We start from the raw sequence: 18,307 nt of genomic DNA, 5'->3' as shown, positions 1-18,307 counted from the left end.
TTACTGCATCCAAATATTCAGTGAGATTAGGTGAGCATAATCTGCTTTTTACAAACCCACACTAGCTATCCTTAATTAACTCTTAACCTTGTCAAGTGAATGTTGACTTTTTTCCATTTATCGTTTCTAATACTTTGCCCCCCACTGATTTTTAAACCAGCCAACCTGTAGTTACCAGTAATGCACTTATTATACTCTTTCTTGAATAAGGTAGTCACATTTGCAACTCTACAATCCTCTTAAAACTTGACTTTATTCCAGGAAAGATTAGTAGATTAGGGCAAACCCTTCTGTTATCTCCACCCCCAATTCCTATAGCCACCTGAGATACAAGCCATCTAGGCCAGGTGACTTATTCACTCTTAAGCATCGCTTCCTGTCTCATTTTTCATCCCATCCATTACTTCTACCACTTTTGCTTTGATTGATAATATCAGAATCATCATCTTCACTAAATGCCGGTACAAAGTACTTGTTAAGTATTCTGTGTGTTCTTGCACTGTGCCTTTCAGCATATATTATCCTTTTTAAAATTTTATTCTTTCATGGGATGTGGGCATCACTGGCAAGGCTGTTTGTTGTTGCCCATTCCAAATTGACCTTGAACCCAGTTGCTTACCACATAATTTCAGAGGACCATTAAGCGTCAACCGCATTGCCATGGGTCTGGAGTCACATGTAGGCCAGACGAGGTAAGTTTGGCAGATAGGGGCAGCATGGTGGCACATTGGTTAGCATTGCCGCCTCACAGCTTGGGTCACTGTCTGTGCGGAGTCTGCATGTTCTTCCCATGTCTGTGTTGGTTTCCTCTGGGTGCTCTGGTTTCTCCCCAGAGTCCAAAAGACGTGCTAGTTAGGTGCATTGGCCATGCTAAATTCTCCCTCAGTGTACCCGAACAGGTGCTGGAGTGTGGTGACAAGGGGATTTTCACAGTAGATTCATTGTAGTGTTAACATAAGCCTTATTGTGACACTAATAAATAAAATAAATAGTGAACTAGATTTTTTTTAACGACAATTGATAATGGTTTTATGATCACCATTGCTGAGACTAGCTTTTCAATTCCAGATTATGAATTGAATTTAACTTCCACCAGTTGCTGTGATGGGATGGCCTCTGGATTACTGGTCCAGTGGCATTACCACTACAGCACTGACTTCCTTTTGATCCCCCAGCAGGACTCACTCCAGCTCTTACTATCTGTTATTTGCATGCCAATACATGATTTTTGGGTTAACTTTCATGTTTGCATATTCTGTCTTTGTCAGTCTTATTTTCCTCTTCACTTCTCCTCTCAGCCTATTGTATTTGATCTGGTTCTCTCAAAGTATTCTCATGATGTGTGTTATACACTATCTTTTAGTTTAATCATATTGTTTGTCTCCCTCATCATCCAAAGAATCCTCTTTTTGGTTCTCTTGCCTTTTGTCCTCGCTTGAATATACCTAGCCTGCCACAGAAGATTATCTCAAATATCACCCATTCTCCATCACGCTTTTTCCTCTGTCTTTGGTTCCGTTTTACCTCGGGCAGAGTCATACCAAAAAATGGCAAAGTATCAGGTTCTGATTGAAAACCAGCATGTTTCTTCAGATCTTATGACGCTTTGTTTAGGGAACCCCCCCCCCCCCCCCCCACATTTCTTCCCTGCTTCAGTGCATGCTCTCTCCCGGCGCAGATTGACACTACCATTGCCGTGGGTTGTGCCCAGGCATGTCCCTCTCCCCTTTACTCACCTTTGCACCCATGGGGGAGATCCCATCAATAGGTTTACATCTGGGTAAACCTGTTGTCATCACGTTGGCGAGGTTTGAAAATACAGCAGGGGGGAATATAGCGAGGGGGTTGGGTAATTAAATTAAAATGTATTTAAATTAAAATGCGGTTCTAGCCCTTTGTGGGTGTGAACCTCGCAACGTTACCAGCGAGGGGTGGGGAAAATCATGGAACACGAACTCTCCGTATAAAATCATGTTTCCCGATTCTCTCTGGATTTTCACCATGTGTCGTCGTTCTCGCTGACAGCGAATGCGGGTTGGAAATCGCTTCCCTTGACTAAATCCTATCTCATGCCATTAACATTCACCAGATTCCAATTTGGACCTTCTACTTTTGTTCTTTGCTCTTCTGCATTGCTAGTCTAAATAATATAACACTATCACTCTTACTCAAGATATGAGGTTGGAATATCAGTTAAGGGTCAAATTGTATGCCAAATTTGTCAACAGGCTGGTTTAGCCTGAAATAGTAACTGGAACAAAAAGATAGCAGATGTGTACAAATATTACCCAGAGAACAATAATAGAGCTCATGCTATCACAGTGTGATTGGTGGAACATCCTTACCCCTCCCCTGCCTTTCCGCAATGTGGGAGCATTTCTGTAACAGGAGTTAAAGAGCTTTTTGAACAAGATGATCTTTACTGCTGATTTACAGCTCAGATTCCTTGTCTGAATGCAGAATATGTGGTAATTAACGTGGCAAAAACAGGCCAGAAAGTGACTTGGAAGTGCCCAGTAGGAGCAGGCATATGGTTTGGCAAGCCTCAATGCCATTACTCATCATGTATGAATCATACTTCAACTCCAACTTTCCACATTATCCCCATAGCCCTTGTTTCCCTTTTAGTCCTCTTCTATTGACTTCTGTCTTAAATATTTTCATTAACCCAGCATCTAGACCCTCCAGGGAGAGATTTGCACAGATTAGCAACCTCTTATCCTGAGGACTTTCAAACATAAAAACCTGTTTGAGGGTGTCAGTTACACACTGGCTGGTAGTAAATGTGGTAGCACAGGAGAAAGGGCACAGTAGTTGGGGTTGCAAGTGCAGCTGCCAGAGACAGGCTGAGATTTTCACCGAAATTCCCGCCTAAAGTCAATTAATGTATCTTTGGCTGGCCAGTCAAATTTTTCGTCCTGCCTGTGACGTTTTCCATCATTGGCGGGACCAGAAAATCCCAGTCAGAGTATATTGAATGATCATTTTAAGCCTTTTTACGATCCTGGTAATTTAATATTGAAAAATTTTTCTTTGAACAAAGGGATCATTCAAAGATCATGCTGTAGGATCCCCAAAAGACAGGATCATTAAGAAGAAGAAATAAGTCAGAAAGTGGGCCTGGTGAGAAGAGCAGACTCTGAGAAGTGAGTTTCACTGTACCAGAATTAGTTAAAATAGGGGAAACTGAAAGATCTGGATTTCGACATTTGTGCGGAAGAAGAGGAGGTTTGGAATAAAGACAAGTCATAATAATTCTGGAGTGATGAATGTAACCTTCCATAGAACTTTGTGTGAGACCATTTTATTTTTCAGCAAATTGGGAGTTTTTGGAAACCCCTTTAAAAGTTGAAAGCAATGCTGATAAGCATTAGTAGAGTAGGAGTTTTGGATGTTGTGAAATCTAGTGAAAATATATAATCGTGGATGGAAATGCTAAATTCCTGATTGGATTTGTAATGGGTTTTTTTTATTTGTTCACAGAAGGGAAGAGAGAAGAGAACCAAATTGCCCGATAGCAATGAAGTGGACAGTTCTGACAGTCGGCATCTAGGGCCCAACCGACGGCTGAACCCGTGGAGAGCGGGTAGGGAGCACCCAGGCAGTACTGCCAGCATACTAAGAACTAGTTTAGTCAGACGCAAGCCTGCAGCACGGCCTAGAATGCCTCCAAGAATCCATTTTGACGATACCATCCAAAGTGATCCATCCAGCAGCAGAAACACCAGTGATGTGAAAGGGGAATCCAAGAATGGGGACATCGGCAGTGTGGGAGGTGCCCCTCAGCCCACTAGCAGCGATTTCTCACCCAACTGTGACATCGTGGGAAAAGATGCCTTGTCTGCGTTAGCCAGGGCAAGCACTCAGCAATGTCAGCAAGAGATCACCAATGTGGTCTGTTTACACCAGGCTGGGAAACTGATGCCGCACTCTGTTCCCCGCTCCTGTCACCTCTCAGGTACATTGCAGCAATAATGTTTAATTTATTTCCACAAAGAGTGTATGAGATTACTGCAAGCCCCTTTAATCTAAACTTTACTGTTAAGTTTTGAGATCAACGAGATGAGGGATTTTCACACCTGGGAATGGGGACACACTATTTCACAAACGGACTGACAGTTTCAGGTACTCCCTGACCAGGGTTCAAATTCAAAGTGACTGGATGAAATGATCCCTGTTCAATCTCCAATGTGTGTTAAATGTAGCGAAAGGGGCTAAATTATTTAAAGATTAGTTGTAGCTAATCTCTCAATTAAAGTCTTGGCTCATTAATCTTGCATTTGTCAAACATTTAATAGTTGCAATTAATAGCTCTATTTCAGTTAGATGTACTGTTTATATTATTATCATCAGCCTTAATAGTTTTATCATTTTCAGCTCACTTGCTGTGATGCAAGCAAATCACTTTACAAAATAGTCCATTTGGACATTGGGAATAAATTTGTCATTATAGCAAACTCTGAGCTAATAAAGTGAACATTTTATAAAGAAAATAAAGTTCTTTATTTTGCCCGTGTTCATTGTGGTGTTCCATTTTCTCTTATTTCCCCCCCCCCTTTCTCTTTTGTTTAATTTCCCTCATTTTTAAAAAGGGAAAATAATTTCACTTGCCCGTATTCTTTAAGCACTTCTGTTTTTAGAGATGGAATGGGATCAAAATTGGTACAAGAGGATATTCATTGGCTTAAACAAAACCCAGATTTTGTGTATTATCTAAAGAGCCAGCACAGGCACAATGGACTGAATGGTCTCCTGTGTTGTAACATGCTATGATTTTGGATAGCATAATTCTGGCTGCTTCTATATTTGTATAGCTTTTCCATGCCCATTATAACAAGTATGACATTGGGGAATATTTAGTGAGGTAATCACCTATATAAAATGGTATATGTCTTTAATTTAACCAGAGTGCTGCTGTGTTACTTATGTTTCATTAAAACATGGCTGATCATGCAAGAAGCTTGGGAAAAACTCACTGAACCATCAAGTATATGGTTTTTTTATTCATTCATGGGATATTGGCATCACTGACTGGCCAGCATTCATAGCCCATCCCTAGTTGCCCTTGAGAAGGTGGTGGTGAGCTGCCTTCTTGAATCGTTGCAATCCACGTGCTGTGGGTTTATCCACAATGCTGTTAGGGAGGGAATTCCAGGATTTTGACCCAGTGACTGCGAAGGAACTGCAATATATTTCAAGTCAGGATGGTGAGTGGCTTGGAGGGGAACTTGCAAGTGGTGGTGTTCCCATGTATCTGCTGCCCTTGTCCTTCTAGATGGAAGTGTTTGTGGATTTGGAAGGTGCCATCTAAGGATCGTTGGTGAATTGCTGCAGTGCCTTTTGTAGATAGTGCACACTGCTGCTACTGAGCGTTGGTGGTGGAAGGAGTGGATGCTTGTGGATGTGGTACCAATCAAGCGGGCTACTTTGTCCTGGATGGTGTCAAGCTTCTTGAGTGTTGTTGGAGCTGCACCCATCCAGGAAAGTGGAGAGTATTCCATCACACTCTTAACTTGTGCCTTGTAGATGGTGGACAGGCTTTGGGGAGTCAGGAGGTGAATTACTCGCCGCAGTATTCCTAGCCTCTGACCTGCACTTGTAGCCACTGTGTTTATGTGGCGAGTCCAGCTGAGTTTCTGGTCATTGGCAACTCCAAGGATGTTGGCAGTGGGGGATTCAGCGATGGTAACACCACTGAATGTCAAGGGATGGTGATTAGAGTGTCTTATTGGTGATGGTCATTGCTTGGCATTCGTGAATGTTTCTTGCCACTTGTCAGCCCAAGCCTGATATTGTCCAGATCTTGTTGCATTTGAACATGGGCTACTTCAGTATCTGAGGAGTTGCAAATGGTGCTGAGCATTGTGCAATCATCGACAAACATCTCCACTTCTGAACTTCTGACTTTATGACGGAGGGAAGGTCATTGATGAAGCAGGTGAAGATGATTGGGCCTCGGACACTACCCTGAGGCTCTCCTGCAGAGATACCCTGGAGCCGAGATGACTGACCCTCCACAACCATCATCTTATGTGTCAGATATGACTCTCCAGTGGAGAGTTTGCCCCCTGATACCCAATGATTCCAGTTTTGTGGCTCCTTGATGCCACACATGGTCTAATGTGGGCTTGATGTCAAAGGCTGTCACTCTCACCTCACCTCTGGAATTCAGCTCTTTTGTCTGTGTTTGAACTAAGGCTGTTTAAACGCTCAGTGGGTCAGCCAATCTCACTGAAACTCTCTCTCTCATGAAGATCTTGCCTTGGAATTCTCTCCAAAAGCTGCTCCAACTCAGACAACTTCAATGACAACTTATCTTGCAGCATTTCAAGCTCACCTTCCAAGATTCTGTTCCCCGGGGTTCCCGGGAGCACTCAAACATTAGCTTACAAGCATGATTCCAGCTCTTTGGCGATGCCAAGCAGAACATCACTGCTCCAAAGGGGTATCTTTGCCCTAAGAGTCCGTAGCACAGAATCACAATCATTTGGCTGCCATCTTGGTTCTTCAGTAGTGTCCTAGGCCTGGCTGTCTTCAGCCACTTCATCAATGACTTTCCCCCCATCATAAGGTCAGGAATGTGGCTGCTGACAGATGAATGACTCCTCCATACTGAAGTAGTCAATGTCCATATGCAACAAGACCTATACAACATTCAGGCTTGGGCTGAGTGCCAGGCAAGACCATCTCCAATAAGAGAGAATCTTAACTATCTCTCTCTGGCATTCCACAACATCATTATCCTTGAATTCCCAAAATCAATGAATTCAAATGTTATTGCCATTGTCCAGAAACTGAACTCTAGCTGCAAGAGCAGATCAGAGGCTTGGAATATTTGTGGAGAGTAACTCACTTCCTGACTCCTCAAAGCCTGTCCACCATCCACAAGGCACAAGTCACAAATGTGATGGAATTCACAAAATGGACTGCAGCAGCTCAAGTGGCTCACCACCACCACCTCAAGCAATTAGCGATGGGCAATAAATGAACTTGCCTGGAACAGTGCAGCTTCATCCACGCTCAAGAGACTCCACCATCCAGGACAAAGTGGTTCACTTGATTGGCACCCCATCCACCACCTTAAACATTCACTCCCTCTAGTACCAATGCACAGTGGCAGGAGTGTGTACCATCTACAAGTTGCACTGCAGCAACTCACCAAGGCTCTTTTGACAGCACCTTCCAAACCCATGATCTCTACCCACTAGAAGAACAAGGGCAGCAGATAAACAGAAGCACCACCACCTCCAAGTACCCTCCAGGCCACACACCAGCCTGACATAGAACAGTACAGGCCCTTCGGCCCTCGATGTTGTGCCGAGCTTTGTCCGAAACCAAGATCAAGCTATCCCACTCCCTATCATTCTGGTGTGCTCCATGTGCCTATCCAATAACCGCTTGAAAGTTCCTAAAGTGTCCGACTCCACTATCACAGCAGGCAGTCCATTCCACACCCCAACCACTCTGAGTAAAGAACCTACCTCGGACATCCCTCCTATATCTCCCACCATGAACCTTATAGTTATGCCCCCTAGTAACAGCTACATTCACCCGAGGAAATAGTCTCTGAACGTCCACTCTATCTATTCCCCTTATCATCTTATAAACCTCTATTAAGTCGCCTCTCATCCTCCTCCGCTCTAAAGAGAAAAGCCCTAGATCCCTCAACCTTTCCTCATAAGACCTACCCTCCAAACCAGGCAGCATCCTGGTAAATCTCCTCTGCACTCTCTCCAATGCTTCCACATCCTTCTTATAGTGACGTGACCAGAACTGCACACATTATTGCAAATGTGGTCTCACCAAGGTCCTGTACAGTTGCAGCATAACCCCATGGCTCTTAAACCCAAACCCCCTGTTAATAAAAGCTAACACACTATAGGCCTTCTTCACGCCTCTCTCCACTTGAATGGCAACCTTCAGAGATCTGTGGATATGAACCCCAAGATCTCTCTGTTCCTCCACATTCCTCAGAACCCTGCCGTTGACCCTGTAATCCGCATTCAAATTTGTCCTCCCAAAATGAATCATCTCGCACTTATAAGTGTTAAACTCCATCTGCCATTTTTCGGCCCAGCTCTACATCCTATCAATGTCTCTTTGCAGCCTACAACAGTCCTCTACCTCATCCACTACTCCACCAATTTTGGTGTCATCAGCAAATTTACTGACCCACCCTTCAGCCCCCTCCTCCAAGCCGTTGATAAAAATCACAAATAGCAGAGGACCCAGCACTGATCCCTGTGGTACACTGCTGGTAACTAGTCTCCAGTCTGAAAATTTTCCATCCACCACCACCCTCTGTCTTCTATGAGATAGCCAGTTACTTATCCAATCGGCCAAATTTCCCTCTATCCCACACCTCCTTACTTTCTTCATGAGCCTACCATGGGGAACCTTATCAAACGCCTTATTAAAATCCATGTATACGACATCAACTGCTCTACCTTCATCTACACACTTAGTTACCTCCTCAAAGAATTCAATCAAATTTGTGAGGCAAAACTTACCCTTCACGAATCCGTGTTGACTATCCTGGATTAAGCTGCATCTTTCCAAATGGTCATAAATCCTATCCCTCAGGACCTTTTCCATTAACTTAGCGACCACCGAAGTAAGACTAACTGGCCTATAATTACCAGGGTCATTCCTATTTCCTTTCTTGAACAGAGGAACAACATTCGCCAGTCTCCAGTCCTCTGGCACTATTCCCGTGGACAGTGAGGACCCAAAGATCAAAGCCAAAGGCTCTGCAATCTCATCCCTTGCCTCCCAAAGAATCCTAGGATACATCCCATCTGGCCCAGGGGACTTATCGACCCTCAGGTTTTTCAAAATTGCTAATACACCTTCCCTCAGAACATCTACCTCCTCCAGCCTATCAGCCTGTATCCCATTCTCATCCTCAAAAACATGGTCCCTCTCCTTGGTGAACACTGAAGAAAAGTATTCATTCATCGCCTCTCCTATCTCTTCTGACTCCATGCACAAGTTCCCACTACTATCCTTGACCGGCCCTAACCTCACCCTGGTCATTCTTTTAATTCTCACATAAGAGTAAAAAGCCTTGGGGTTTTCATTGATCCGACCCGCCAAGGACTTCTCATGCCCCCTCCTAGCTCTCCTAAGCCCTTTTCTTTAGCTCATTCCTTGCTACCTAGTAACCCTCAAGCAACCCAACTGAACCTTGTTTTCTCATCCTTACATACGCTTCCTTTTTCCTCTTGACAAGACATTCAACCTCTTTTGTGAACCATGGTTCCCTCACTTGGCCATTTCTTCCCTGCCTGACAGGGACATGCCTATCAAGGACACGCAGTATTTGTTCCTTGAACAAGCTCCACTTTTCATTTGTGCCTTTCCCTGACAGTTCCTGTTCCCATCTTATGCTCCCTAATTCTTGCCTAATCGCATCATAATTACCCCTCCCCCAATTATAAACCTTGCCCTGCCGTAAGGCCCTATCCCTCTCCATTGCAATAATGAAAGACACCGAATTGTGGTCACTATCTCCAAAGTGCTCTCCCACAGCCAAATCTAACACTTGGCCCGGTTCATTACCCAGTACCAAGTCCAATGTGGCCCCACCTCTTGTCGGCCTATCCACATATTGTGTCAGGAAACCCTCCTGCACACACTGTACAAAAACTGCCCCAACCGAACTATTCGACCTATAAAGGTTCCAATCAATGTTTGGAAAGTTAAAGTCACCCATGACAACGATCCCTGTGACCTCCACACCTATCCATAATCTGCTTTGCAATTTCTTCCTCCACATCTCTATTACTATTTGGGAACCTATAGAAAACCCCCAACAACGTGACCGCTCCTTTTCTATTTCTAACTTCAGCCCACATTACCTCAGTAGGCAGATCCCCCTCGAACTTCCTTTCAGCAGCTGTTAAACTATCCATGATTAACAATGCTACTCCTCCACCTCTTTTACCACCTTCCCTACATACCCCAGAACTTCCAACAACCATTCCTGTCCCTGTTCTAACCATGACTCCGTAATGGCCACAACATCGTAGTCCCAAGTACCAATCCACGCTCCAAGTTCACCTACCTTATTCCGGATGCTCCTTGCATTGAAGTAGACACACTTCAACCCACCTTCCTGGATGCCGCTACACTCCTGCGACCTTGATACCCTCCTCAGTACACTCAACACTGGCTTCTGGACTACAGCTTGTTTTCCCATCCCCCTGACAAATTAGTTTAAACCCCACTGAAGAGCCGTAGCAAATTTCCCTCCCAGGATATTGGTGCCCCTCTGGTTCAGGTGCAAACTGTCCTGTTTGTACAGGTCCCACCTCCCCCAGAATCTGCTGCAATTATTCATGAAACTGAAACCCTCCCTCCTACACCATCCCTGCAGCCACGTGTTTATCTGCACACTCTCCCTGTTCCTCAGCTCGCTAGCACCAGCAACAAACCAGAGATGACAACATGGTTTATCCCGGCTCTCTAGCTCCCTAAATTCCTGTTTTAAATCCCCGTCCCTTCTCTTACCTATGTCATTGATACCGATGTGTACCACGACTTGTGACTGTTCCCCTTCCCCCTTAAGGATCCTGAAAACACGGTCCGAGACGTCACGGATCCTGGCACCCGGGAGGCAACATACCATCCGTGAGTCTCTTTCGCTGCCACAGAACCTCCTATCTGTCCCTCTAACTGTCGAGTCTCCAATAACTATTGCTCTCCTGCTCTCCCCCCTTCCCTTCTGAGCCACAAGGACGGACTCAGTGCTGGAGATCCGGTCACCGTGGCTTACCACTGGTAAGGCCCCCCCCCCACCCCCCCCCCGAATGACCACAGGGGATCCCTGCACTGACTGCTTCCTCCCAGCCCCTCTCACCGTCACCCATCTATCTTCGTCCTTCGGAGTAACTACATCCCTGAAGCTTCTATCTATGACCACCTCTGCCTCCCGAATGATCCGAAGTTCACCCAGCTCCAGATCCCTAACACGGTCTTCAAGGAGCTGGAATTGGATGCACTTCCTGCAGGTGTACTCAGCTGGGACACTACTGGTGTCCCTGACCTCAAACATCCCACAGGAGGAACATTGCACTGCCTGCACTGACATCCCTGCTACCTTCCCTTAATAAGAAACGAAAGAGAGAAAAAAAAAGCTTACCTGCTCTCACTTCAGGTTAGAGGAGGGGGGAGGGTGGGAGACTTTAAACTGAGATTAAACCCAAACAAACTGAGATTAAACCCAAACAACTGAGATTAAATCCAAACCACTGAGATTAAACCCAAACAACTAAATTGCCATCCCTTCACAATCGCTGGTCAAAATCCTAGAACTCCCTCCCTAACAGCACTGTGGATGTAGCTACACCAAACGGACCGCAATGACTCGAGGTGACTCACCACCATCTCGAATAATTAGGGATGGGCAATAAATACTGGCTAAACCAGTGGCCCCACATCCCATGAATTAATAAATTAAAAAGTTATTTGTGAAACTCAGCCAGCAATGCATTGAGATAAGGGAGAACTTGGCACATGCATTTGTCTCATGAGTAGTCCTAGATCTGTTGGGTCATTGATAATGTGTCTCAACCATATGAACTCAGTGTGATGTTTACACACAGCTGTGATTTGTAATATGTTCCTACTTTGCACAACTTGGATTGAATCCCAAGCTTGGTAGCTACTAAATTCTTTTTCCTTTTAATACTCAACATTAGTCTGTACTGTACCGTATTTATATAGAAACCTGAGAACAATTAAAGTGCCAAGATATTTCGCAAGAGAGCATATTCCACTGTCAGTGGAAGAAGGAAAAAATATGAGATGTGAATGCAAAAAGGTAATTTTTTAGCCTGACAATATTGTAACATGGCCCCCCAAGAAAAAGAAATGCATAGAACCCCTACAGTGCAGAAGGAGGCCATTCAGTCCATTGAGCCTGCACTGACAACAATCCCTCATAGGCCCTGTCCCCATAACCCCAGGTATTTACCCTGCTAATCCCCAGAACAGAAGTAGGCCATTTGGCCCCTTGAGCCTGCTCCACCTTTCGACAAGATTACAGCTGATCTTGTATTTCAAGTTCTAAATTCACATCTACCCCTGATAACCTTTAATTTGATTTCCTTACCTAACAAGAATCTATCTACCTCTGCATTAAAAACATTCAGTGACCCCACTTGCACAGCCTTCTGAGGTAGAGAGTTCCAATGTCGCATAACCTTCTGCGAGAAAATATTTCTCCCCATCTCTGTCCTATAAGGGCCACCACTAATTTTAAAACAATGCCCCCTGGTTCACACATGAGAGGAAACATCCTTTCCACATCTACCTTGTCAAGACCATTCAGGATTTCATTTACTTCAATCACTCGCGCTCACTCTTCTAAACTGTACTGAAAACAAGCCCAGCCTGTACAACCTATCCTCAAAAGACAACCAGCTCTTTCTAGGTGTCAATATAGTGAACCTCCTCTGAACCACCTCGAATGTATTTACATCCATCCTTAAAGTAAGGAGACCAAAGCTACACACATTATTTGAGATATGGTCTCATCAATTCCCTGTATAACTGAAGCATAGCATCCTTACTTGTATAAAAGCAAATTACTGTGAATGCTGGAAAATCTCAGCAGCTCTAACAGCATCTGTGGAGAGAAAGTAGAGCTAACGTTTTGAGTCTTGGTGACCCTTTATCTCATTATAAAGGATAGCATTCTTATATTGTTATATATATTCATATATTATAGACCTGATTGAGGTGTACAAAATTATGAGAGACATAGATAGGGTAGATAGGAAGAAACTTTTTCCCTTAGTAGAGGGATCAATAACCAGGGGGGATAGATTTAGGGTAAGGGATAGGAAATTTAGAGGGGATTTGAGGATAAAACCTTTTCATCCAGTGGGTGTCGGGAATCTGGAACTCACTCTCAAAGGGTGTTAGAGGTGGGAACTCTTACAACATTTAAGAAACATTTAGATGAGCATTTGAAACACCATAGCACACAAGGCTACAGACCAAGTGCTGGAAAATGGGATTAAAATAGATAGGTGCTTAATGGCTGGTGCAGATACGATGGGCCAAAGGGCCTCTTTGTGCTATAAAGCTTTATGACTTCCATTAGCCACCTTGATTATATGCTGTATCTGCATATGCTGTTTGTCATTCGCGCACAAGAACACCTAATTAACAGAGCTACCCCATCTCCTTTTCCTAGCTTCTTGTATTTCAAATTTTCTGTGCTCTAAGAAGAATAATTTCAGCTTCTCCAATTTCTCCACATAATTGAAGCTTTTTATCCTTAGTAGTGAGGCCTAATCAATGTCGTATAAGAATTTTGCATGATTCCTTTGCTTTTATACTCTATACTGTATATACTTTAAGCTGTTTATTCAGTTTCCCCAAGCCCGCCATTGGAGCATGCACATCAGTAAGATCAGCATCAGACTCAAATGCAGTACGCTCTGAAGATCAGACAGTCAGTCTATCTCTTCTGCACATGAAGAGTAGCTGTTTGTATAATGTAGCCAAGCAGCTGCAGGGAGCTGGTGCTTTAAAAAATGTCATAATAATGTGAATTGAAGCAAAGGGATTTATAGAAATAAATTAAAAATAACCCATGAAGCATTGTTTTAGACCCCAGCTGTGATTATTATACTAACTGAAGCATTCTTCTGTAGGAAAACCCAACAGTAACATCCAGTGGGAAGACGGCAATGTGGATGTGGCATCAATTCAAACCCCCGTTAGAATTGTCTATGTCCTTGTGGTTCATGGCAGAGCTATTAGGCAACTGAAGCGGCTCATCAAAGCCATCTATCATCAACATCACTTTTACTATATCCATGTGGACAAGGTAGGTTCTCTGCAGTTCTGATGGACACAAGTGCAGTGGTTACTGTTTGTTTTGCGCTGAGAATTTCCCCCACTTATTACATATATTAGACCAAAATGGCACTTGCTTAGACTTTGCTCCTCAAGGGATCAGAGGAATTATGGGCAGCAAGACTCCACCATAAGCCCCAGTCTATTGTAGTCACTTTTGCTTCAGCTCATGTGATTCTCACTCTTGGATGTCCTCACCCGATACTTCACCAGGTCTTCTTTGGCTGGCCCCATGTTGTTCTTCTGTTTGGTGGTATCCACTCTCCTGCCACTCTGGCAGATCAAAGGGAAAGGACTTGTCCTGTCATATCAGTTCTCTCTCTGTCATGATGTCTCATAGGCGCCTCTGACCAATCTTCTGTAACACTTCTTCATTGGTGATACTATCTCTCTCTCCATGTGAGCCCAAGCTCTTATGTAGATAGCACCAGTGAAAGACATCCAGCTTATGCGACACCTTTGCTGTTCTCTTCCATGTCTTGCTGGCATAGATTGTGGTCGGTACCACTGTGGACATGTAGAATTGCAGCCTCATGGCTATATTGATTGTATTGGATGCCCGCACCTTCTGGAGCTGCTGGAAGGCCTATGATGCTTTGCTGATTCTTGGTGGATGTTGATCTCTACATCTTCATATATCATGGATTTTAACACATTATATAAAAGATTGATTAGATTCAATCTGGCGATTCCTGGACCAGTAGCCACATTTAAATTGCTGGATTGTGCCATGGTACCTCATATGGAAGGGTCCTGATTCTAATTGGTATTTCAGTTCTTAGAGAAAGAGATCCTGTTTTTCAGACTAGAGGATGGTACAGAGTGGTGTCAAAGGTCAGTGCTAGGACCACTGTTTTTTTGATATGAAAAAATGAATTGGTTGTTGGAATACAGAGTAAAATTTCAATATTTGCTGCTGATATCAAACCTGGAAGTGTGGTGAGCAGGGAGGACCGTACCAATCAATTGCAACAATACAAAAATAGGTTAACAAAATGGGCAGAGAGTTAGCAAATGGAATTTAATACAGAAAAGTGTGAGGTGATACATTTGGACGGAGCGATAGGGACAGGCAATATAGACTTAATAGCATAGTTTTAAAGCATATGTGTCTCTCACATTGTCACTATCCAGCCCTTGATCTACTGCATTCTATTTCTGATACCATATGAAACTGTGACACATTTTCTCATGGTGGGTAAGCTATTGAAATCTCCGTCCACATCTGCAGGACTGGAAGGTCACGTTGGCCTATTAATGCTCCTATGAAGAGCCTTAAGACATTTTACTACATTAAAGTGCCTGATAAAGGACAGTTGATGTTCTCCTGGCCAATATTTATCCAGTAACAGTTTTAACAACACCAGGTTAAAGACCAACAGGTTTATTTGGTAGCAAATACCATTAGCTTTCGGAGTGTTGCTCCTTGCTCTGAAAGCTAATGGTATTTGCTACCAAATAAATCTGTTGGACTTTAACCTGGTGTTGTTAAAACTGTTACTGTGTTTACCCCAGTCCAACGCCGGCATCTCCACATCAATATTTATCCCTCAGCCAACACTAAAGTAGAATATCTGGTCATTTATCCCTGCTGTTTGTGGGAGCTTGCTATCTGCAAATTAGCTTTGTTCCTTACATTACAACAGTGACTGTACTTCAGAAGTACTTCATTGGTTGTAAGCTCTTTGGAACACCTTGTGGTCATGAAAGGTACTATTTCAGTGCAAGTTCAATTTTTTTCCTTACTTTACTATCCGTGCCTCATATTGTTGTCAGCGGAGGGGAATTCAACTGAAAGCTAATATTGAGCTATGTTACTAAGTGCAGAATTAAGCAGAGTTATCACTAGTAAGGCAGCAGGCAAATAGGTTTAAAGATGAGGCAACAGGGTGAAATAAATGGTTGAGTAAGTAGAAGGTTCTGGAAGAGTGGGAGATGGAGTTAACCAAGCTGTGACTTCGGTTAACCCCATCCAAGGGGTTAACCAAGATGATGATATGGGCGGGATATGTGGTGGAATCTGTAACCAAGCAGCAAAGTGCCCTGTTGGTGAAGGGGTTATTGACAAAAGAACCAGTGGGACAAAGAGATTTATTTTACACAGTGGGTTTTTGTGTACTGGAATGCACTTTCTGAAAGGGTAGACGGAGCAGATTAATTATAGATTTCAAAATGAAATTGGATAGGTAATTGAAAAGGTACAATTTGCAAAATTATGAGCAAGGGGTTGTGGGAGTGTGACTAATTGGATATCTCCAGTGTCTTTCTGTCCTGTATCATTTAATGATTCAGGAGTGAAGGAGAAGATGTGGGTGAAAATGAAGACACAGGATTTGAGAAATTGAGTGCAATTATTTCAGTTTTAAATGTGACTTTTGCCATTCTGAACCTGCAGCGTTCCGATTACCTGCATAGAGAGACATTGAAGCTGGCCCAGCATTACCCAAACATCCGGGTAACCCCCTGGCGGATGGTTACAATCTGGGGAGGTGCCAGTCTGCTGAAGATGTACCTGCACTGCATGAAAGATCTGCTGGAAATGACGGACTGGGAGTGGGACTATTTCATCAACCTGAGTGCCACTGACTACCCCACCAGGTCAGTGTCTCTGAATAATGAGCAGGTGAAATGAATGAGTTCCTGATTGGAGTCATGGAGAGTAATACAGATCCTTCATCAATGTAATTTTGTGAAAAGCTGCAGCATTGTCCTCCCACGCTCCATATCTCCCCTGGGGTACCACATGTGCTGACAGGTTTCTGTCTGTCACATAGCAAGTTTATCATGTGTGAGTTTAGACAGTAAATCTAAGCAAGGTCTCTCTCTCATAGTGGGAAGCTCGTATACCTATCCTTAATCAAGATGATGATATGGGCGGGATATGTGGTGGAATCTGTAACCAAGCAGCAAAGTGCCCTGTTGGTGAAGGGGTTATTGACAAAAGAACCAGTGGGACAAAGAGATTTATTTTACACAGTGGGTTTTTGTGTACTGGAATGCACTTTCTGAAAGGGTAGACGGAGCAGATTAATTATAGATTTCAAAATGAAATTGGATAGATAATTGAAAAGGTACAATTTGCAAAACTATGAGCAAGGGGTTGTGGGAGTGTGACTAATTGGATATCTCCAGTGTCTTTCTGTCCTGTATCATTTAATGATTCAGGAGTGAAGGAGAAGATGTGGGTGAAAATGAAGACACAGTTTTAAATGTGACTTTTGCCATTCTGAACCTGCGGGTTAGGTTGATTGGCCAGGTTAAAAATTGCCCCTTAGAGTCCTGGGATGCGTAGGTTAGAGGGATTAGCGGGTAAATATGTGGGGGTAGGGCCTGGGTGGGATTGTGGTCGGTGCAGACTCGATGGGCCGAATGGCCTCCTTCTGCACTGTAGGGTTTCTATGATTTCTATGATTTCTATGAGCTAATGTCAGTGGCAGGATGGTGTGAAGGAACAACCCTGCCTGAACACCAGAGTCAGTTGTTGCCACTTTTCCTCATGAGTGCTCTGACATTAAAATTAACATACACAGAACATACCTGGAAACAACGATGTTAAATATTGGTGTAATGCAGGCAGGACCTTCACTTATTGGTCTGGCATTAACGTTGCTGACCTGAAATATATTCCCCTTGGCATCTAGCCAAATATGGACAAAAGCTAAGGAATGAATCAGGAGCCAAGATCATGCAGAAAGATGACTAAAAAGTATCCTTGGAGAGACCCTCAAGGTATTTGTCTATCTGTTGATGAGATGCCATTTTTGTTCCTATTTTGTTTAATTCTTCCTAGCCTAATTAACACCCAGCCAAGGTGTCAGCAGATGACCCAGCTTCAAATGCATCAGCACGTCAATCACTCAGAGCAGCTAATCATTTAACAATGGATTCCGCTGTTTTGGGGCTTCACTCAAGTTTTGGGCATTGTTAATACGTTTATTTATTTTGTCACTTACCTCCCTTTGTTCCTCGAAGATCAGCTTCACCCTGTGCTTCATTCACATCCATCCTTCATGTGCAGCAGGGTATTTGGCTGTGAGGGCACATTGCAACTGCGTTGGATCCTGTTTTCTCTACATCAACATGCAGTTTCTAGCAGGGCTGGTAAAATTGATATTTTTCCCTAGCCACTGCCCTCACTAACTTCACATCGTGTTGGGCATATGCATTAATCCAAATGGACATTAGGGGACCTGAGAGCAGAGTGAATTAACGTATCCCAAATCTTGCTATCATTGGCAATATTGAACAAAGTTTGACTTGTCTGAAGCTTGTTGTTTGCTGCGTAATACCATGTAAAGCTGTAAACATTGGACAAATCCTGGATGGTGGATTTTTACTCATGAGAATATACATAGGACATTGAATGATGTTTGGAGAAAGGCTACCCTGAGTCCTGTCTCTGTTGGAAAAAGATTGGGTGGGGATGTGACAGAAC

General features: G+C 43.6%; 1 protein-coding gene across 1 annotated transcript in view; it reads left to right on the top strand.

The window, feature by feature from the left end:
• xylt2 (xylosyltransferase II) overlaps positions 1–18,307 on the top strand; it is an 87,433-nt gene that overhangs the window by 31,656 nt on the left and 37,470 nt on the right. The window contains exons 2-4 of the mRNA XM_078225463.1: positions 3,484–3,958; positions 13,668–13,843; positions 16,268–16,470. Coding sequence (XP_078081589.1) covers positions 3,484–3,958; positions 13,668–13,843; positions 16,268–16,470 — 854 coding nt within the window. The remainder of the gene's footprint in view (positions 1–3,483; positions 3,959–13,667; positions 13,844–16,267; positions 16,471–18,307) is intronic.

This window comes from Mustelus asterias, chromosome 12, assembly GCF_964213995.1.
Source record: "Mustelus asterias chromosome 12, sMusAst1.hap1.1, whole genome shotgun sequence".
Taxonomy (NCBI): domain Eukaryota; kingdom Metazoa; phylum Chordata; class Chondrichthyes; order Carcharhiniformes; family Triakidae; genus Mustelus; species Mustelus asterias.
The sequence above is the reverse complement of the archived record's forward strand: the minus strand, read 5'-3'. Positions and strand labels throughout refer to the sequence as shown.